Source organism: Rhinatrema bivittatum, chromosome 19 (genome assembly GCF_901001135.1).
Source record: "Rhinatrema bivittatum chromosome 19, aRhiBiv1.1, whole genome shotgun sequence".
In the NCBI taxonomy this organism is placed as follows: Eukaryota; Metazoa; Chordata; class Amphibia; order Gymnophiona; family Rhinatrematidae; genus Rhinatrema; species Rhinatrema bivittatum.
This window is the reverse complement of record NC_042633.1, coordinates 20,508,078-20,530,428: the sequence shown is the minus strand read 5'-3', so window position 1 is coordinate 20,530,428 and position 22,351 is coordinate 20,508,078. Positions and strand designations below refer to the sequence as shown.

The window sequence follows — 22,351 nt, the reverse complement described above, 5'->3', positions numbered from 1 at the left end:
TTCTTGTTCAGGAGGTGCTCGGACCCCGCTCCGTCCTCTCCGCCGAAGTGCAGCCGCACCTCCTCCAGCCGGTGAGTGTACAGAAGGGGCCCCCCCGACATGTTCACTGCCCGCTGGCTCTCGGGCAGGAAGACGACGTGCCGGCCCGTGTTGCACAGCGTCCCGCTGACCTGGGGGGGGGGGGGGGGAGGTCACCTGGGTTACATAGGGTCCTGCTAACCTGAAGGAGGAGTGTGAGGGGACACACCGTCCCTTACCTCACCCCACCTCGGACACACGTACCGTCTTGCTTCCCAGGCTGAGCCGCAGTGGGGGCAGGAAGGGGTCAAAGACCACCTGGCTGGTGTTGATGTCAATGGGAGACTGCCTCTTGCCAACAGCACAGAGATTCCAGGCAGCGTTCACCAGACCCCAGAACGCCGGGCCTGAACCAAAAGAAACACAGAGAGGAGTGACAGAGTGGACGTGCAAATTACTCCCACCAGCAACCCACTATATGGCAGGCACATTTATCCCGGGAGGGAAAAGCTTTACTTGTGACACAGAACACATGCTGAGCTTCCTCTGCTACTGCTACTCTGCAGGAAAAAAAAATTTTTTTTTGTCTTTTACCAGAAAAGCAAGACAAACATGAGCCGGGGCTCTGAAAAGAAACACCCATACACAGGCATCAAAGGTCCCATCGTCACCAGGACGAAACTCCCACCTCCATCCCTGTTATTAAAGCAGGGGCTGACCCCGGTGCAAAGGGCCACAGGCAGAGAGGGCTGCGACCTCATAATATGAATAATCATCTGGCTGAACCTCTCAGCCAGACCCATCCCTAAAGCATCTTCCTATTGTAGAGCTTTGCAAACGTGTAGACTGCACCCCTGGGGTGCAGGGAGCAGAGCACATGGCACCTTCCAAAGCAGGAAGAAATTAATAATGTGAATTTTGTTATTATCCCAAACTGTGACTGGTTAAACTGAGGCCCAGAGCCACAAAGAGAGGGTCGGGGACAAAACCGGGGATTAGATCTGAGGCAACGGGAGAGAAAGTGAATTTGCCAGGGTCACACACAGAGAGTCAGTGACAGAGCCGGGGATTAGAGCTGAGGCACAGGGAAAGAAAGTGACTCCCCCCAGGGTCACACACAGAGAGTCAGGGACAGAGCCGGGGATTAGAGCTGAGGCACAGGGTGATAAAGTGACTCCCCCCAGGGTCACACAGAGAGTCAGTGACAGAGCCGGGGATTAGAGCTGAGGCACAGGGAAAGAAAGTGACTCCCCCCAGAGTCACACACAGAGAGTCAGTGACAGAGCCGGGGATTAGAGCTGAGGCACAGGGTGATAAAGTGACTCCCCCCAGGGTCACACAGAGAGTCAGTGACAGAGCCGGGGATTAGAGCTGAGGCACAGGGAAAGAAAGTGACTCCCCCCAGAGTCACACACAGAGAGTCAGTGACAGAGCCGGGGATTAGAGCTGAGGCACAGGGTGATAAAGTGACTCCCCCCAGGGTCACACACAGAGAGTCAGTGACAGAGCCGGGGATTAGAGCTGAGGCACAGGGAAAGAAAGTGACTCCCCCAGGGTCACACACAGAGAGTCAGTGACAGAGCCGGGGATTAGAGCTGAGGCACAGGGAGATAAAGTGACTCCCCCCAGGGTCACACACAGAGAGTCAGTGACAGAGCCAGGGATTAGAGCTGAGGCACAGGGAGATAAAGTGACTCCCCCCAGGGTCACACACAGAGAGTCATTGAGAGAGCCGGGGATTAGAGCTGAGGCGATCTGGGTAACTATAGACCAGTGAGCCTGACTTCAGTGCCGGGAAAAATAGTGGAAACTATTCTCAAGATCAAAATCGTAGAGCATATAGAAAGACATGGTTTAATGGGACACAGTCAACACGGATTTACCCAAGGGAAGATTTGCTGAACAAATCTGCTTCATTTTTTTGAAGGGGTTAATAAACATGTGCATAAAGGTGAACAGGTAGATGTAGTGTATTTGGATTTTCAGAAGGCGTTTGACAAAGTCCCTCATGAGAGGCTTCTAAGAAAACTAAAAAGTCATGGGATAGGTGGCGATGTCCTTTCATGGATTACAAGCTGGTAAAAAAGACAGGAAACAGAGAGTAGGATTAAATGGTCAATTTTCTCAGTGGAAAAGGGTAAACAGTGGAGTGCCTCAGGGATCTGTACTTGGACCTGTGCTTTTCAATATATTTATAAATGATCTGGAAAGGAATACGACGAGTGAGGTTATCAAATTTGTGGATGATACAATATTATTCAGAGTAGTTAAATCACAAGCGGATTGTGATACATTACAGGAGGACCTTGTGAGACTGGAAGATTGGGCATCCAAATGGCAGATGAAATTTAATGTGGACAAGTGCAAGGTGTTGCATATAGGGAAAAATAACCCTTGCTGTAGTTACACGATGTTAGGTTCCATATTAGGAGCTACAACCCAAGAAAGAGATCTAGGCATCATAGTGGATAACACATTGAAATCGTCGGCTCAGTGTGCTGCGGCAGTCAAAAAAGCAAACAGAATGTTGGGAATTATTAGAAAGGGAATGGTGAATAAAACGGAAAATGTCATAATGCCTCTGTATCGCTCCATGGTGAGACCGCACCTTGAATACTGTGTACAATTCTGGTTGCCGCATCTCAAAAAAGATATAGTTGCAATAGAGAAGGTACAGAGAAGGGCGACCAAAATGATAAAGGGAATGGAACAGCTCCCCTATGAGGAAAGGCTGAACAGGTTAGGGCTGTTCAGCTTGGAGAAGAGACGGCTGAGGGGGGATATGATAGAGGTCTTTAAGATCATGAGAGGTCTTGAACGAGTAGATGTGAATCGGTTATTTACACTTTCAAATAATAGAAGGACTAGGGGACATTCCATGAAGTTAGCAAGTAGCACATTTAAGACTAATTGGAGAAAATTCTTTTTCACTCAACGCACAATTAAGCTCTGGAATTTAAAGAACATAAGAACATGCCATGCTGGGTCAGACCAAGGGTCCATCAAGCCCAGCATCCTGTGTCCAACAGTGCCCAATCCAGGCCATAAGAAGCAGGCAAGTACCCAAAAACTAAGTCTATTCCATGTTACCGTTGCTAGTAATAGGGGTGGTTATTATCTAAGTTAACTTAATTAATAGCAGGTAATGGACTTCTCCTCCAAGAACTTATCCAATCCTTTTTTAAACACAGCTATACTAACTGCACTAACCACATCTTCTGGTAACAGAGGATGTGGTTAGTGCAGTTAGTGTAGCATGGGATCTTCTTAGTTTTTGGGTACTTGCCAGGTTCTTGTGGCCTGGTTTGGCCTCTGTTGGAAACAGGATGCTGGGCTTGATGGACCCTTGGTCTGACCCAGCATGGCAATTTCTTATGTTCTTATGTAGGCACAGGGGATAAAGTGACTCACCCAGGGTCACACAGAGAGTCAGTGACAGAGCCGGGGATTAGAGCTGAGGCACATGGAGATAAAGTGGCTTCCCCGGGGTCATACACAGAGAGTCAGTGATAGAGCCGGGGATTAGAGCTGAGGCACAAGGAGATAAAGTGACTGCTCCCAGGGTCACACACAGAGAGTCAGTGACAGAGCCGGGGATTAGAGCTGATTCACAGGGAGATAAAGTGATCAGCCCCAGGGTCACACACAGAGAGTCAGTGACAGAGTTGGGGATTAGAGCTGAGGCACAGGGAGATAAAGTGACTCCCCCAGGGTCACACACAGAGAGTCAGTGACTGAGCCGGGGATTAGAGCTGAGGCACAGGGAGATAAAGTGACTCCCCCCAGGGTCACACACAGAGAGTCAGTGACAGAGCCAGGGATTAGAGCTGAGGCACAGGGAGATAAAGTGACTCCCCCAGGGTGATAGACAGGGATTAGGTGACAGGGCTGGGGATTAGAGATCAGGAACAGAGAGATAAAGGGACTGTGTATGATCCTGGGAGGGAGGAGTGCGTGCAGATGTCTGGAATAATTTCCCTGGGATCCTGCAGCCCCCATGAATTTGTCTGTATCTGTGAGGGAGCGAAGGCTGGTGGGGGAGGGGAGCAGTGCGTGCATACACTGCTGAGACAGCTCAAGTACCTCAGGCTGCATGGGGGGAGCGCCAGAGACAACATCCAACAGCCAGACTGAGAGAAAACCTGCTCCTTCCAGCTGGGGGGGGGGGGGGGTGGGGGTGGGGGAAGGGAGGGAAGCAGTGAGAAGAGCATCATTCTGTCCACACACTCACACAGCGCTGCCAACGCACCTCACTCCTGCCCTGCAGCACCCCCTGCTATTCCAGTACTGAGACCCTCACACACAGCTCTGCCAATGCACCTCACTCCTGCCCTGCAGCACCCCCTGCTATTCCAGTACTGAGACCCTCACACAGAGCTCTGCCAATGCACCTCACTCCTGCCCTGCAGCACCCCCTGCTATTCCAGTACTGAGACCCTCACACACAGCTCTGCCAATGCACCTCACTCCTGCCCTGCAGCACCTCCTGCTATTCCAGTACTGAGACCCTCACACACACAGCTCTGCCAATGCACCTCACTCCTGCCCTGCAGCACCCCCTGCTATTCCAGTACTGAGACCCTCACACACAGCTCTGCCAATGCACCTCACTCCTGCCCTGCAGCACCTCCTGCTATTCCAGTACTGAGACCCTCACACACAGCTCTGCCAATGCACCTCACTCCTGCCCTGCAGCACCTCCTGCTATTCCAGTACTGAGACCCTCACACACAGCTCTGCCAATGCTCCTCACTCCTGCTCTGCAGCACCCCCTGCTATTCCAGTACTGAGACACTCACACAGAGCTCTGCCAATGCACCTCACTCCTGCCCTGCAGCACCACCTGCTATTCCAGTACTGAGACCCTCACACACAGCTCTGCCACTGCACCTCACTCCTGCCCTGCAGCACCCCCTGCTATTCCAGTACTGAGACCCTCACACAGAGCTCTGCCAATGCACCTCACTCCTGCCCTGCAGCACCTCCTGCTATTCCAGTACTGAGACCCCCACACACAGCTCTGCCAATGCACCTCACTCCTGCCCTGCAGCACCCCCTACTATTCCAGTACTGAGACCCTCACACAGAGCTCTGCCAATGCACCTCACACCAGCCGTGCAGCACCCCCTGCTATTCCAGTACTGAGACCCTCACACACACAGCTCTGCCAATGCACCTCACTCCTGCCCTGCAGCACCCCCTGCTATTTCAGTACTGAGACCCTCACACACAGCTCTGCCAATGCACCTCATTCCTGCCCTGCAGCACCTCCTGCTATTCCAGTACTGAGACCCTCACACACAGCTCTGCCAATGCACCTCACTCCTGCCCTGCAGCACCTCCTGCTATTCCAGTACTGAGACCCTCACACACAGCTCTGCCAATGCACCTCACTCCTGCCCTGCAGCACCCCCTGCTATTCCAGTACTGAGACCCTCACACACAGCTCTGCCAATGCACCTCACTCCTGCCCTGCAGCACCTCCTGCTATTCCAGTACTGAGACCCTCACACACAGCTCTGCCAGTGCACCTCACTCCTGCCCTGCAGCACCTCCTGCTATTCCAGTACTGAGTCCCTCACACACACAGCTCTGCCAATGCACCTCACTCCTGCCCTGCAGCACCTCCTGCTATTCCAGTACTGAGACCCTCACACACAGCTCTGCCAATGCACCTCACTCCTGCCCTGCAGCACCCCCTGCTATTCCAGTACTGAGACCCTCACACACAGCTCTGCCAATGCTCCTCACTCCTGCCCTGCAGCACCTCCTGCTATTCCAGCACTGAGACCCTCACACACAGCTCTGCCAATGCACCTCACTCCTGCCCTGCAGCACCTCCCTGCTATTCTAGTACTGAGACCCTCACACACAGCTCTGCCAATGCACCTCACTCCTGCCCTGCAGCACCTCCTGCTATTCCAGTACTGAGACCCTCACACACAGCTCTGCCAATGCACATCACTCCTGCCCTGCAGCACCCCCTGCTATTCCAGTACTGAGACCCTCACACACAGCTCTGCCAATGTGCCTCACTCCTGCCCTGCAGCACCTCCTGCTATTCCAATACAGAAACCCTCACCTACAGCTGCACTTGATTTATTTGTAAAATTAAGTGCGGGGGTGTTATAGTGAGGTCTGACTGCATTCCGTCCCTTTCCCTGAAGTATTTATAGGGATCCCCCACTCACAGCCTGAAAACGTAAAATTCTGATGAGAAACTGTCCTGGGAGCTGGTGGGAAATGGGGAAGGGGAGGGTGCACATGCTGGAAAGCCAGAGCCGTATATCTAAACCCTGTCTCAGACAGACAGACAGACAGCCAGCGCAGATCTCTCTCTGGGCAGGAGGAGGGAAGTGTGAGAGCCATACCTGGTACAAAAATGCCCTGGATGGATTCCTTGTAAGCCCACCAGTCCTCGTACGACTTCGCTAGGCTGACGGGTGCTGAGGTGGGAATAAAAGAAGACTGCAGTTACAGAAAATGCAAGAAATACATTTCCCTCCCAGGCACACACAGCCCACGCAGCAGACAGCAGCGCTGCAGGGACTCAGCCCTGCCTGCCCTAGTGAGAAAGCATTCTTTTACTGCATGGGGCAAATTCTGCTGTTTCTGAGCACGCTCAGTCCTCCTGCACAGTCCCTGCTGCCTCACGGCAGGATGTGTCACAGGGCTGCTCAGTCCCTCTGCACAGTCCCTGCTGCCTCACGGCAGGACGTGTCAGAGGGACACTCAGTCCCTCTGCACAGTCCCTGCTGCCTCACGGCAGGACGTGTCAGAGGGACACTCAGTCCCTCTGCACAGTCCCTGCTGCCTCACGGCAGGACGTGTCAGAGGGACACTCAGTCCTCCTGCCCAGTCCCTGCTGCCTCACGGCAGGACGTGTCAGAGGGACACTCAGTCCTTCTGCACAGTCCCTGCTGCCTCACGGCAGGACGTGTCACAGGGACACTCAGTCCTTCTGCACAGTCCCTGCTGCCTCACGGCAGGATGTGTCACAGGGACACTCAGTCCTTCTGCAAAGTCCCTGCTGCCTCACGGCAGGATGTGTCAGAGGGACACTCAGTCCTTCTGCACAGTCCCTGCTACCTCACGGCAGGACGTGTCACAGGGACACTCAGTCCTCCTGCCCAGTCTCTGCTGCCTCATGGCAGGATGTGTCACAGAGATACTCAGTCCCTCTGCACAGTCCCTGCTGCCTCACGGCAGGATGTGTCACAGGGACACTCAGTCCTCCTGCCCAGTCCCTGCTGCCTCACGGCAGGATGTGTCACAGAGACACTCAGTCCCTCTGCACAGTCCCTGCTGCCTCACAGCAGGATGTGTCACAGGGACACTCAGTCCTCCTGCCCAGTCCCTGCTGCCTCACGGCAGGACGTGTCAGAGGGACACTCAGTCCCTCTGCACAGTCCCTGCTGCCTCCTGGCAGAGGTCTCTGCTTTAGAGAGGTCCGCTGGATGGAGGAAGGGTCTCTTTGGAGGCATGCTCACACAGCTTGTGCCCTCTACTGCTGGATTCCAGCAGACTCCTCTCCACGGCTTGTGGAAGGCAGCAGCCAGATGATTGATGCAATCCATAAGAGCTCTCCTGGAGTCTGCTTATTAATAAAGCATCCCAGTGGTGGGAGGAAGGGTAGGGGGGAGAAGTTAACACGTCTCGACGATTTTAATCACTGCGGCACTGTTTGAAATGCCGACGCAAGGCTGCTGCCCGGGCTGCCTTGCATTATTTAGCCACTCTGGCCACAAGGGAGGCAGTGCGCTCTGCTGGTTAGAGCGTTGAACCAGTGCTCCTGGGAGAGGAGCTCAGATCCTGCTCCATCTCCCCCACACACTTTAAATTTCCCTCTACTTTCCTTTAACTACTGCTGTTCCTTCACCATTTCACAAACTTTCCGGGAGTTGTGGTGGCAGCGGTGGGATCATATATCCTCCCAGCAGCCAGCCGTGGAATCTTGACTGCTTGCAGGAGACTGCTCCTTATCCAAAAAGACACATTTTTGGCTCTCCCATATTAATCCAACACCCAGCCACCCACTCCAGAGTTTACCACCGGGCTCCCAGCATTAGCATGGTGATAGCTGTGAGATGTAGGAGGGTCACCATTACAGGCTGTGCCACACAACCGCCAGCCCTGTCCATCCTACAGAGCAGCAGTCAGGAACCCAGTCCAGGGTTTCAGGCTATCCAGAGTGAATCTGCATGCCAGTCTTTCCCATGCATATTCATTGTGGAGCTCTTGACTGGCAGAGGGTCCAGAACCCCTGCACTCGATGAGACTTCTGTCCCAGCGCCTGTGACACATCATGAGAGACATCCATTTTCAGCACTTATGATACTTCATAAGAGATATCCTTCACAGTGTCTAAGAGACATCCCTCACAGTGCTTTTTACATGCTGTAATACTCACAGCACCTATTATAAGAGACATCCTCCATAGTACCTACTACACACTGTAAGAGATCCCACTCACAGTATTGCATACTATATTTAAGAGACCACTCATAGCACCTATTAACTTATAATATACACCCTGAGAGACATACAGCAACTTTATATATCATAAGAGACATCCCTCATGGCACCTGTTATATGCCACAAGAGACAACACTCACAGTGCATATTTTGCATTGGAAGAGACATCCCTCACAGCATCTGTTGTACACCATATGATACATTCCTGACTACTCATTATGCATCATAAGAAACATCCCTCCCAGCACCTGACATGCACTGTAAGAGACATCCCTCCAGCACCTGACATGCACTGTAAGAGACATCCCTCCCAGCACCTGTTATGTACTCAAAGACATCTCTCCCAGCACCTGTTATCCACTGTAAGAGACATCCCTCCCAGCACCTGACATGCACTGTAAGTAACATCCCTCCCAGCACCTGACATGCACTGTAAGAAACATCCCTCCCAGCAGCTGACATGCACTGTAAGAGACATCCCTCCCAGCACCTGACATGCACTGTAAGAAACATCCCTCCCAGCAGCTGACATGCACTGTAAGAGACATCCCTCCCAGCACCTGACATGCACTGTAAGAAACATCCCTCCCAGCAGCTGACATGCACTGTAAGAGACATCCCTCCCAGCACCTGTTATGTACTCAAAGACATCTCTCCCAGCACCTGTTATGTACTCAGACATCTCTCCCAGCACCTGTTATCGACTGTAAGAGACATCCCTCCCAGCACCTGATATTCACTGTAATTGACATCTCTCCAGTACCTGCTATCCACTATAAGAGACATCCTTCCCAGCACCTGTTATCCATTGTAAGAGACATCCCTCCCAGAACCTGACATGCATTGTAAGAGACATCCCTCCCAGCACCTCATATGCACTGTAAGAGACATCCCTCCCAGCACCTGTTATCCACTGTAAGAGACATCCCTCCCAGCACCTGTTATCCACTGTAAGAGACATCTCTCCCGCACCTGTTATCCACTGTAAGAGACATAGAGATATCCCTCCCAGCACCTGACATGCACTGTAAGAGACATCTCTTCCGCACCTGTTATCCACTGTAAGAGACATAGAGATATCCCTCCCAGCACCTGACATGCACTGTAAGAGACATCTCTCCCGCACCTGTTATCCACTGTAAGAGACATAGAGATATCCCTCCCAGCACCTGACATGCACAGTAAGAGACATCTCTCCCGCACCTGTTATCCACTGTAAGAGACATAGAAATATCCCTCCCAACACCTGACATGCACTGTAAGAGACATTCCTCCCACCACCTGACATGCACTGTAAGAGACATCCCTCCCAGCACCTGTTATCCACTGTAAGAGACATCCCTCCCAGCACCTCATATGCACTGTAAGAGACATCCCTCCCAGCACCTGTTATCCACTGTAAGAGACATTCCTCCCAGCACCTGACATGCACTGTAAGAGACATCCCTCTCAGCACCTGATATGCACTGTAAGAGATATCTCCAGTATCTGTTATTCACTATGAGAGCCATCTCTCCCAGCACCTCATATGCACTGTAAGAGACATCCCTCCCAGCACCTGTTATCCACTGTAAGAGACATCCCTCCCAGCACCTGTTATCCACTGTAAGAGACATAGAGAGATCCCTCCCAGCACCTGACATGCACTGTAAGAGATCTCTCTCCAGGAACCTGTTATCCTCTGTAAGAGACATCCCCTCCCAGCACCTGACATGCACTGTAAGAGCCATCTCTCCCAGCACCTAATATGCACAATAAGAGATATCCCTCCCAGCACCCGTTATCCATTGTAAAACACATCCCTCCCAGCACCTGATATGCACAATAAGAGACATCCCTCCCAGCACCTTAAGCGAGTTGAGTTTGCTGGGTAGTCATGTTTTTCATGGAGACCTTCTCCTCACTGCCATCCCCAGGGAGCCCCTGTGCACTCTCCTACCCTCTTCGGTCACACACCAAAAAGCCCCCCTGGCTCTCCTACCCCAAACTATTCCGCAGCATGCCCCCCACCCACCGTGGTACCCAAAGCCCAGATGGGGGCACTCACCTGCGGCGTGCCCGACTGCTGTGCCCATCTGCAGGAGGACCAACAGGCTGCAGGTGAATCCTGCCATCTTGCCCCGGCATCTGCCTCATGCCCCAAGTGCTCAGCCTCACCGGTAGAGATACCCCCTCCAGGAAAAGAAAGAGACTGCCGCTGAGCCCTCTCCAATGGGATGGAGAGAGGCAGTATATATATATATACCCTCCCCCCTTTAATTTCCTCAGATCCACACCGCTGTCCCCTCCACTTCCTCTCTGTTTCTTCCCTCCTCACCCTCTCTACGTCGCTGTCTGTGGTTTAGTCTCTCTCTCTCTCTCTCTCCTTTGATTTACGATTCCCCTTCTCTCTCTGTCCATCCGCCTGCTGTCTCTCTCTCTCTCTCTGTACCCCTTCTTTCAGGCATCCACTCCCCCCTCTCCTCCCCCAAAACGCACGCCGCTTCCTTTATACCTCTCCCCACCCTTGCCCTCTCGTGACAGGAAAAAGGGGGATGAAATGGATAAAAAATCTGCACCATCGCTGTCCCCCCACCCTACGCTCCCCAGGAGGGATCCGAGAAAGGAAATCAGAAAAGCCACCCCCCCCCCCTTGCATTACAGGGGTGCATTAAGGAGGATTATACATCTCTTGCCACAAACCACTGCAATCCTTCCTGCCTCTCCCGATGCCTCTTCCTCCCGGATCGTCGGAGTTTGCTTATAAAGCCCCCCCTACAATCTCTCCCTCTCTATGGGCCAGATGTGCTGAGCTTCCCCCTTACATACAGAAAAAACCCCAAAACTTTACATACATCTGGATCTGTACGAGAAATCCACCCCTCCCTTACTGGGAGTAGGGGAGGGGAGGGGGAACAGGAAGGAGGAAAGCAGACGGTGATAAATTCCACCTTTAGAGCCCGGAGGCCCTCCCCCTCCTAAGGCCCTGATTGGTTCCTCATCTAGAGAAGGCCCGCCCACGCCCTCAATAAATTAAGGGTACAGGAGCCTCAGGCTCCCTTCTGTAATTACAGGTTTTCCTATCCAGACCCCTGCAACCCAGACCCCTACCACAGTAGTATTATTATTATTATTATTATTATTATTATTACTGCTTCTCCTAGCCCTAGTACCCCAGCTTCACATTCCCTGGCTGCAAGGACATTTTTAACTAGGCTGACAAAGTGATAATATGAGGCGTGAGATGGGGTCCCTGCTCTCTGGAGCTTACTATCCAGTCAAGATTGAAAAGATGCCATACCAATGAGGACAAGATTGGGAAGAATAAAAGCAGATAGGTTACAGGCATGAGTTCTAATCCCCAGCTCTTTCCTAGGCTCACAGAGACCTTTGGGTGAGAGTAACTATCTCCCTGTGCCTCAGCTCTAATCCCCGGCTGTCACTGACTCTGTATGTGACCCTGGGGGGAGTCACTTTATCTCCCTGTGCCTCAGCTCTAATCCCCAGCTCTGTCACTGACTATGTATATGACCCTGGGGGAGTCACTTTATCTCCCTGTGCCTCATCTCTAATCCCCGGCTTTGTCACTGACTCTCTGTGTGACCCTGGGGGGAGTCACTTTATCTCCCTGTGCCTCAGCTCTAATCCCCAGCTCTGTCACTGAGTCTCTGTGTGTGTGACCCTGGGGGAGTCACTTTATCTCCCTGTGCCTCAGCTCTAATCCCCAGCTCTGTCACTGACTGTGTGACCCTGGGGGAGTCACTTTATCTCCCTGTGCCACAGCTCTAATCCCCAGCTCTGTCACTGAGTCTCTGTGTGTGTGACCCTGGGGGGAGTCACTTTATCTCCCTGTGCCTCAGCTCTAATCCCCAGCTCTGTCACTGACTCTCTGTGTGTGACCCTGGGGGAGTCACTTTATCTCCCTGTGCCACAGCTCTAATCCCCAACTCTGTCACTGAGTCTCTGTGTGTGTGACCCTGGGGGGAGTCACTTTATCTCCCTGTGCCTCAGCTCTAATCCCCAGCTCTGTCACTGAGTCTCTGTGTGTGTGACCCTGGGGGGAGTCACTTTATCTCCCTGTGCCTCAGCTCTAATCCCCAGCTCTGTCACTGAGTCTCTGTGTGTGTGACCCTGGGGGAGTCACTTTATCTCCCTGTGCCTCAGCTCTAATCCCCAGCTCTGTCACTGACTGTGTGACCCTGGGGGAGTCACTTTATCTCCCTGTGCCACAGCTCTAATCCCCAGCTCTGTCACTGAGTCTCTGTGTGTGTGACCCTGGGGGGAGTCACTTTATCTCCCTGTGCCTCAGCTCTAATCCCCAGCTCTGTCACTGAGTCTCTGTGTGTGTGACCCTGGGGGGAGTCACTTTATCTCCCTGTGCCTCAGCTCTAATCCCCGGCTTTGTCACTGACTCTCTGTGTGACCCTGGGGGGAGTCACTTTATCTCCCTGTGCCTCAGATCTAATCCCCAGCTCTGTCACTGAGTCTCTGTGTGTGTGACCCTGGGGGGAGTCACTTTATCTCCCTGTGCCTCAGCTCTAATCCCCAGCTCTGTCACTGACTGTGTGACCCTGGGGGAGTCACTTTATCTCCCTGTGCCACAGCTCTAATCCCCAGCTCTGTCACTGAGTCTCTGTGTGTGTGACCCTGGGGGGAGTCACTTTATCTCCCTGTGCCTCAGCTCTAATCCCTGGCTCTGTCACTGACTCTCTGTGTGTGACCCTGGGGGGAGTCACTTTATCTCCCTGTGCCTCAGCTCTAATCCCTGGCTCTGTCACTGACTCTCTGTGTGTGACCCTGGGGGGAGTCACTTTATCTCCCTGTGCCTCAGCTCTAATCCCCTGCTCTGTCACTGACTCTCTGTGTGTGACCCTGGGGGGAGTCACTTTATCTCCCTGTGCCTCAGCTCTAATCCCCTGCTCTGTCACTGACTCTCTGTGTGTGACCCTGGGGGGAGTCACTTTATCTCCCTGTGCCTCAGCTCTAATCCCTGGCTCTGTCACTGACTCTCTGTGTGTGACCCTGGGGGGAGTCACTTTATCTCCCTGTGCCTCAGCTCTAATCCCCGGCTCTGTCCCTGACTCTCTGTGTGTGACCCTGGGGGAGTCACTTTATCTCCCTGTGCCTCAGCTCTAATCCCCAGCTCTGACACTGACTCTCTGTGTGTGACCCTGGGGGGAGTCACTTTATCTCCCTGTGCCTCAGCTCTAATCCCCGGCTCTGTCACTGACTCTCTGTGTGTGACCCTGGGGGGAGTCACTTTATCTCCCTGTGCCTCAGCTCTAATCCCTGGCTCTGTCACTGACTCTCTGTGTGTGACCCTGGGGGGAGTCACTTTATCTCCCTGTGCCTCAGCTCTAATCCCTGGCTCTGTCACTGACTCTGTGCTTAGCATTGGGAGTGAGACTGTTCTTTCATGGGAACTATCCACACTAGTGTTATAACAGAGAGGGCGAGGGGCAGGGGTTACGCAAGGACAATAAACAGCCTTTTTACACAGTCACATCAAATATTCCTGGAAAGGAACAAACCAGAGAGCTCCACGCAGGCAGAGACTGGATTGATACAATATAACCTTGTCCTTGACATGTTCAGTTACAGATAAGGAAAGTCCCACCCAGACTTTGGGAGTGCCTGTGTGGTGTTAGGTCAAAAATTGTCTCTCCTGAGTCAATGCTTGCAGTGACCCTGTTTCCTGCTACCTGCAAAGGTAAAAATCTCTGGGGCAGTGCTGGGGAGGGGGGAGGGAGTGAAGCCCCCTGTGTATCCCCAGGACAGGGTCAGTGCTGGGGAGGGGGAGGGAGTGAAGCCCCCCTGTGTATCCCCAGGACAGGGGCAGCGCTGGGGAGGGGGAGGGAGTGAAGCCCCCCTGTGTATCCCCAGGACAGGGGCAGTGCTGGGGAGGGGGGAGGGACTGAAGCCCCCCTGTGTATCCCCAGGACAGGGTCAGCGCTGGGGAGGGGGAGGGAGTGAAGCCCCCCTGTGTATCCCCAGGACAGGGTCAGCGCTGGGGAGGGGGAGGGAGTGAAGCCCCCCTGTGTATCCCCAGGACAGGGGCAGCGCTGGGGAGGGGGAGGGACTGAAGCCCCCTGTGTATCCCCAGGACAGGGGCAGTGCTGGGGAGGGGGAGGGACTGAAGCCCCCTGTGTATGCCCAGGACAGGGGCAGCACTGGGGAGGGGGGAGAGACTGAAGCCCCTCTGGGTATCCCCAGGACAGGGGCAGTGCTGGGGAGGGGGAGGGAGTGAAGCCCCCCCTGTGTATCCCCAGGACAGGGGCAGCGCTGGGGAGGGGGAGGGAGTGAAGCCCCCCTGTGTATCCCCAGGACAGGGGCAGCATTGGGGAGGGGGGAGGGAGTGAAGCCCCCCTGTGTATCCCCAGGACAGGGGCAGCATTGGGGAGGGGGGAGGGAGTGAAGCCCCCTGTGTATCCCCAGGACAGGGGCAGTGCTGGGGAGGGGGAGGGAGTGAAGCCCCCCTGTGTATCCCCAGGACAGGGGCAGCATTGGGGAGGGGGAGGGAGTGAAGCCCCCCTGTGTATCCCCAGGACAGGGGCAGCATTGGGGAGGGGGGAGGGAGTGAAGCCCCCCTGTGTATCCCCAGGACAGGGGCAGTGCTGGGGAGGGGGAGGGACTGAAGCCCCCCTGTGTATGCCCAGGACAGGGTCAGCATTGGGGAGGGGGAGGGACTGAAGCCCCCCTGTGTATCCCCAGGACAGGGGTAGTGCTGGGGAGGGGGAGGGAGTGAAGCCCCCCTGTGTATCCCCAGGACAGGGTCAGCGCTGGGGAGGGGGAGGGAGTGAAGCCCCCCTGTGTATCCCCAGGACAGGGTCAGCGCTGGGGAGGGGGAGGGAGTGAAGCCCCCCTGTGTATCCCCAGGACAGGGGCAGCGCTGGGGAGGGGGAGGGACTGAAGCCCCCCTGTGTATTCCCAGGACAGGGTCAGTATTGGGGAGGGGGAGGGAGTGAAGCCCCCCTGTGTATCTCAGGACAGGGTCAGTGTGTGTTATCTTTGTGTTTCGCCTGGGTTGTGTCTCCAGATGTCCTCCACTTCCGTCTGGGAGTACCAGGGCTGTCTCTTTCCATCTGTGAAGTACGATACAGCCAGCCTGGACTATGCCTGGAAGGAGTTTGAAGTCCGGGATACCGATGTTTTCAACATCACCTACCCCAAATCTGGTGAGACAGGGCAGGGTGAAGGCGGGGAAGCTGTGGGGGTGAGGGCACCTTAGGATCCTGAAGCTTCTCACTGCCTCTGTATAAGGTGGGCTTCTGTATAAAACTGCTGTTTCTTGAATCTTTGGTTTATTTTTGGTGGTGTCTTCTTCCTAGTTCTCCTTTGTTTTTGCCATAATTTATGCTATTTGAGTATTTCCCTCTCTCTTTTTGTCTTCCTCAAGGTTGAACTTAGGGTAAGGTGAGCAGGGTGGGAGGAGGGAGAGGGGGATCTACAGGAATTGGGGGGAAGGGAATGGGAGATATATACATGGGGTGGGGGTGTGAGAGGGGAAAATATATATCGGGGGGGGGGGACACGACAAGGAGAAGAGAAACCTACATGGGATGGGGAGGAAGGAAAGGGAGAGGGAGACCTGCATGAGATGGTGGTAATGGGGCAGAGAGAGGGAGACTTATATGAGATAGTGAGGAGGGCAAGGAGAGGGAAAGAGGAGAATTTAGCATCCAGGATGCGAGGGAGGGAGGGAGAGGACCACAGGTAACAGAGCTGGAGAGGGGAAAGGACTTGGGATGGGTTGGTGGGAGAGAGAGGGGGAGAGGACCTCACTTTGGGTGGAGGCAAGAGAGAGAATGCAGGGGATCAGGGGTGAGAGAGAACCACATATGGGGCACACGAGGCGGAGGAGGGAGGGAGGACTGGGGGGTGGAGAGAGCTGGGGAGGGGAGGAGAGGCAGAAGAAAGTAGCTAAGGACTGGGGAGGAGATGAGTGCAGTGGGTGGAGATGGGACACAAGGACGTGGGTGAAAGACAGAGGGGGAAGGATTGAAAATCAGGGAGTGAGAGAGGAAGGGGAGTGAGATTTGCAATAGGGAGGCAAGAGATGGGAATAGGAGGGACAAAGAGGGTCACAGAGAGAGAAGTGAGAGGGAGGTAAAGAGATGGGGTTGGGAGAGCTTGAAAGAGGGGTTGGTTAGAGAGAGAGCTTGAGGGTGGCGGGCAGTGAGCGTCAGAAAGGAGTTTGGTGAGATGGAGATGAAAGGTGGGTGAAATGCGGAGGCAGCGAGGAATAGAGGGGGAAAAGGAGTCTGGCTATGAGTGAACAGAGAGGCAGAGAAATGAGCTGCCAGGGACAGCGAGAAGCAGAGAGAAGGAAGAGAAAATGGAAGGGAGACCCTGGAAAAGGGACATGAAGCAGGAAAAAAAAGGACCAGGGCCAGCCAGATTAGAAACCCTAAAATACCCAGACAGCAAAGGTACAACACATTTTATTTTCACGTTAGTGACTGGAATATGTCAGCTCTGGGAAATATGCTCAGCGCAGGAGGAAATGCATTTCCACTTCCCTTTCTCTGGGGCTGCACTGCAGGTAGAGTTGGGCTTCTGGGGGTTTCCTGCTCACTTTCTGTCTACACCTTTCTCTTTCTTATTCTGTGTTGGGTGAGCGCACTGTTAACCCACGATTGGACGTGCATTTTCGACTTGCTAGCTTTACCCCTTATTCAGTAAGGGGTAAAAGCGCGTCGAAAACGCACATCCAACCCCCCTGAACCTAATAGCACCCACAACATGCAAATGCATGTTGATGGCCCTATTAGGTATTCCCGCGCGATTCAAAAAGCAAAATGTGCAGCCAAGCCGCACATTTTACTTTCAGAAATTAGCGCCTACCCAAAGGCAGGCGTTAATTTCTCCGGGCACCGGGAAAATGCACAGAAAAGCAGTAAAAACTGCTTTTCTGTGCACCCTCCGACTTAATATCATGGCGATATTAAGTCGGAGGTCCCGAAAGTTAAAAAAAAGTTAAAAAAAAACATTTGAAATCGGCCAGCGGCTCGCGGGTTGAAAACCGGACGCTCAATTTTGCCGGCATCCAGTTTATGAACCTGTGGTTGTCAGCGGGTTTAAGAATCGACGCCGGCAAAATTGAGCGTCGGCTGTCAAACCTGCTGATAGCCGCCGCTCCTGTCCAAATTCTGGAGTCACCATTTGAATACAGAATCGTGCACACAGGAGAGCGGGCGTTCGCCTGCTCTCCCGCAACTTTTACTGTATCGGCCAGGACTCCCCCACACCCAGCCCCTACATTCCCTACAGCCCCCCCACCCAACCTCCACACCCATTCTCTACAGCCCCCCCACACCCAGCCCCTACCATTCCCTACAGCCTCTCCCAGCAGGAGGCGCTGTAGGGAATGGTGCAAGAGTGCTGGGTGTGGGGGAGTCACAGCTCCTGCAGTCCCAGCCTCTCCCAGCAGGAGGCGCTGTAGGAAATGGTGCAAGAGTGCTGGGTGTGGGGCAGTCACAGCTCCTGCAGTCCCAGCCTCTCCCAGCAGGAGGCGCTGTAGGGAATGGTGCAAGAGTGCTGGGTGTGGGGGAGTCACACCCAGCCAGGTGAGGGAAGCTGCTAGCGTGGAGTTTCTGTGCAGGCGTCTGTTGCAGTCCGGCTGGTTCTGTTTTCCAGCGGGAGATGTATTGGGGTTCTAGGGCCCAGTGCTGCCTTTTCCTAGGTAGAGTTGTTGCTGTTTTTCCTGGCAGTTAGTGCTGTTTTCGTCTGGCAGGTTTGTTATATAGGTTTAGAATGTTATTTTGTTATTGTTGTTGAGTGTAATGCCTGGAAGTGGAGCGTTCGTGTTGCTATTACTGTGGTGACTCCAGAATTTGTATATTATATACACTGAAGTTCTCCTGTGACGGGATAATTGCATATGTCCATTTATAGATCATTACAAAATCCTAGTTGGGAAGTTTATCTGAATTCCATAGGATTAGAACTTGGTCTGATTTTGTTATGTAATGTTTGTGAAATAATAAACTGGTAGATGGGACACTTGTAGAGTGGGGGGAAGAGAAGGTGTGCGTGAGAAGGGGGAGAGAATGCCTGGAGGGAAGGGGAAGAAGGGATCCTGAAGAAAAGGGAGAAATATTGGAAGGGGAGGGGGAAAGAGGGGGGGAACACCTAGATGGAGGGGGAGGGGAGTCGATGGATGGAGATGGGGGCAGAAAGGTGACAATATCTGTGTGGAATGTAGAGGGAGGGAGAGAACGGATGGAGGGAGAAGAAAGGAGAGAGGGAAGGAGAGAGAGAATACAACTAGGGAGGGGGAGACAGGGAAGAGTATGTCTGGAGGAGGAGTTGGCCATGGTCTTCCTCTCCTCCCAGTATTCTCCCAGCAGCCCATATCTTTCACCTGCTCACCTCCACCATCCTCCTGTGATTTCAGGGACCACATGGATGCAGGAGATCCTGACTCTCATTCACAGCAATGGGGACCCAGCCCTCTCCCACTCTGTGCCCAGCTGGGAACGGGTGCCCTGGATCGAGCACACCTCGGGTCGCGGCTACCTGGAGCATCGGCCGTCACCGCGCCTCATCTCCTCCCACCTCCCTGCCCAGCTATTCCCAAAATCCTTTTTCACATCCAAGGCAAAGGTGAGGACCTCTCAGGACATCCAAGGCGGGCACCTGAAAGGGGGTGCTCTGATGAAGATCTGCTCTTCATCTGTCTGTGCTGTATTCATGCTTTACGTGTATCAATGTGACACCTGCATGGGCTCTGATGAAGATCCGCTCTTCATCTGTCTGTGCTGTATTCATGCTTTATGTGTATCAGTGTGACTCCTGCATGAGGCTCTGATGAAGATCCGCTCTTCATCTGTCTGTGCTGTATTCATGCTTTATGTGTATCAGTGTGACTCCTGCATGGGGCTCTGATGAAGATCTGCTCTTCATCTGTCTGTGCTGTATTCATGCTTTATGTGTATCAGTGTGACTCCTGCATGAGGCTCTGATGAAGATCCGCTCTTCATCTGTCTGTGCTGTATTCATGCTTTATGTGTATCAGTGTGACTCCTGCATGGGGCTCTGATGAAGATCTGCTCTTCATCTCTCTGTACTGTATTCATGCTTTATGTGTATCAGTGTGACTCCTGCATGAGGCTCTGATGAAGATCCGCTCTTCAGCTGTCTGTGCTGTATTCATGCTTTATGTGTATCAGTGTGACTCCTGCATGGGGCTCTGATGAAGATCTGCTCTTCAGCTGTCTGTGCTGTATTCATGCTTTATGTGTATCAGTGTGACTCCTGCATGAGGCTCTGATGAAGATCCGCTCTTCATCTGTCTGTGCTGTATTCATGCTTTATGTGTATCAGTGTGACTCCTGCATGAGGCTCTGATGAAGATCCGCTCTTCATCTGTCTGTGCTGTATTCATGCTTTATGTGTATCAGTGTGACTCCTGCATGGGGCACTGATGAAGATCTGCTCTTCAGCTGTCTGTGCTGTATTCATGCTTTACGTGTGTCAGCGGGTCGCCTACGTGGGACTCTGATGAAAACCTGCTCTTCATCTGTCTGTGCTGTATTCACACTGCCCTTCTCTTACAGGCAATTTACACCGTCCGGAACCCCCGCGACATCCTAGTGTCTCTCCACTTCTTCTCCGGCATGACGGGCTTCCTGGACAAAGATGAGGATCTGGATCAGCTGCTGTCCAAGTTCCTGCGAGGAAAGGGTGAACTGAACCCCCTCCCCCCCCCACCTCCAGCCCCCTCAATCCTCCTGTCCAAAGCCCCCAAAAGTGACCACACACCCTGCTTTCCGCCTCTCACCGCCTCTTCCTTGCTTGTCTCCTGGCAGTAATTTACGGATCCTGGTTTGATCACATCAAAGGGTGGCTGGAAGTGAAGGATCACCTCAACCTCCTTCTCCTTTCCTACGAGGAACTGCTGCAGGTAAGTGAGAGTCCTTGGCAATCAGTGGGCCCCGGAGCTTCCATCTCCCCATGGATATTTGAAGAGGGGAACTCCACAGCCTGGAGCAGAGAAGGGGTGGGGGCGCCTTGGTGCCAGTGGTTTCTGTGACTCTGGCTCCATCCTCTTCAGGACCTGCGGGGCAGCGTGGTGAGGATCTGCGACTTCCTGGGGAGGCAGCTGGATGAGGCGGCCATTGACTCGGTGGTGGAGAACGCGACCTTCAAAACCATGAAGGACAACAAGATGGCCAACTACAGCCTGGTGCCCAAGGAGTTCATGGATGTACAGAAAAGTGCATTCCTCAGAAAAGGTAAGAAAAGAGGTGGTAAGAAACCAGCAGGAGGCGCTGTAGGGAATGGTGCAGGAGCACTGGGTGTGGGTGGGAAGTCACAGCTCCTGCAGTCCCAGCCTCTCCCAGCAGGAGGTGCTGTAGGGAATGGTGCAGGAGCGCTGGGTGTGGGGGAGTCACAGCTCCTGCAGTTCCAGCCTCTCCCAGCAGGAGGTGCTGTAGGGAATGGTGCAGGAGCGCTGGGTGTGGGGGAGTCACAGCTCCTGCAGTCCCAGCCTCTCCCAGCAGGAGGTGCTGTAGGGAATGGTGCAGGAGCGCTGGGTGTGGGGGAGTCACAGCTCCTGCAGTTCCAGCCTCTCCCAGCAGGAGGTGCTGTAGGGAATGGTTCAGGAGCGCTGGGTGTGGGGGAGTCACAGCTTCTGCAGTCCCAGCCTCTCCCTGCAGGAGGTGCTGTAGGGAATGGTGCAGGAGCGCTGGGTGTGGGGGGAGTCACAGCTCCTGCAGTTCCAGCCTCTCTCAGCAGGAGGTGCTGTAGGGAATGGTGCAGGAGCGCTGGGTGTGGGGGAGTCACAGCTCTTGCAGTCGGGCAATAATGCCAGGAGTGTTATCTAGGGAGGGGTCTTGCGCTCTTTAGGATCTCCCTCTCTGATTTCAGCTCATTTGGTTTTTGTGATCTTTTCCAGGTATTTCTGGGGATTGGAAAAATCATTTCACCCCCTCCATGAGGGAATCCTTCGAGGCAGCTTATAAAGAAGCAATGAAAGACATAAAAGTGAAGTTTATGTGGGACTCGTGCCAAGAGGACGGAATCACTCAGCGTTAGTGAAACTTTCACTGAAGCGTCCCCCGCACAAGCTCTGTCACTTGGTCCAGTACTTATCGCCTCAGTGCACTGCACAGGGAAGCTGTCTTCTGAAGCGCTGACTGTGTTCTTCCCTCTGTTCCTGGTCTGACAGTGCCAGCCGTGACTTCCACAACAGGGGGGGTGGGGGGTGAGGAGGAAGGAGATCTGGAAAGGGTGACTGAAAGGCTCTGAATTTTTCAGGAGTAAAATTGTCTCCAACCTGAACTTCCTGACTCAGTAGGGGTTTCTTTGATCTAACACTAGGGAAACCCTCCCTGCCTCTGAGGTGTGCAGATGCTGCACTAATACTGGGAATGGTGTGTGAGTGAGAGAGAAGCTCCCTGCCTCTGATGTGTGCAGACACTGTGTCCTGGGCTCTGATACTGGGAATGGTGTGTGAGTGAGAGAGAAGCTCCCTGCCTCTGATGTGTGCAGACACTGTGTCCTGGGCTCTGATACTGGGAATGGTGTGTGAGAGAGGGAGAAGCTCTCTGCCTTTGAGTAGTGGAGGGACACTGCAGTGGGCTCCTATACTGGGAATGGTGTGTGAGTGAGAGAGAAGCTCCCTGCCTCTGAGGTGTGCAGATGCTGCACTGGGCTCTTATACTGGGAATGGTGTGTGAGTGAGAGAGAAGCTCCCTGCCTCTGAGGTATGCAGACGCTGTGACCTGGGCTCTGATACTGGGAATGGTGTGTGAGTGAGGGAGAAGCTCCCCCTTCCTCTGAGGTGTGCAGACGCTGCACTGGGCTCTTATACTGGGAATGGTGTGTGAGTGAGAGAGAAGCTCCCTGCCTCTGAGGTGTGCAGACGCTGTGACCT

General features: G+C 53.6%; 2 protein-coding genes across 2 annotated transcripts in view; one reads left to right on the top strand and one right to left on the bottom strand.

Annotated features, from left to right (window-relative positions):
- CA11 (carbonic anhydrase 11) overlaps positions 1-11,406 on the bottom strand; it is a 23,730-nt gene extending 12,324 nt beyond the window's left edge. The window contains exons 1-4 of the mRNA XM_029584438.1: positions 10,541-11,406; positions 6,390-6,464; positions 283-425; positions 3-170 (exon numbers count right to left, since the gene is read on the bottom strand). Of these exons, the coding sequence (XP_029440298.1) occupies positions 3-170; positions 283-425; positions 6,390-6,464; positions 10,541-10,607 (453 nt within the window). The 5' untranslated portion in view covers positions 10,608-11,406. The remainder of the gene's footprint in view (positions 1-2; positions 171-282; positions 426-6,389; positions 6,465-10,540) is intronic.
- Positions 11,407-14,070: 2,664 nt separating this feature from the next.
- Positions 14,071-21,756, top strand: LOC115080547 (sulfotransferase family cytosolic 2B member 1-like). The gene is made up of 7 exons (XM_029584763.1): positions 14,071-14,182; positions 15,509-15,647; positions 18,869-19,077; positions 20,031-20,157; positions 20,283-20,377; positions 20,528-20,708; positions 21,371-21,756. Exons 2-7 carry the CDS (start codon positions 15,509-15,511, stop codon positions 21,508-21,510), a joined length of 891 nt encoding a protein of 296 aa, XP_029440623.1. The 5' UTR covers positions 14,071-14,182; the 3' UTR covers positions 21,511-21,756.
- Positions 21,757-22,351: the final 595 nt, after the last annotated feature.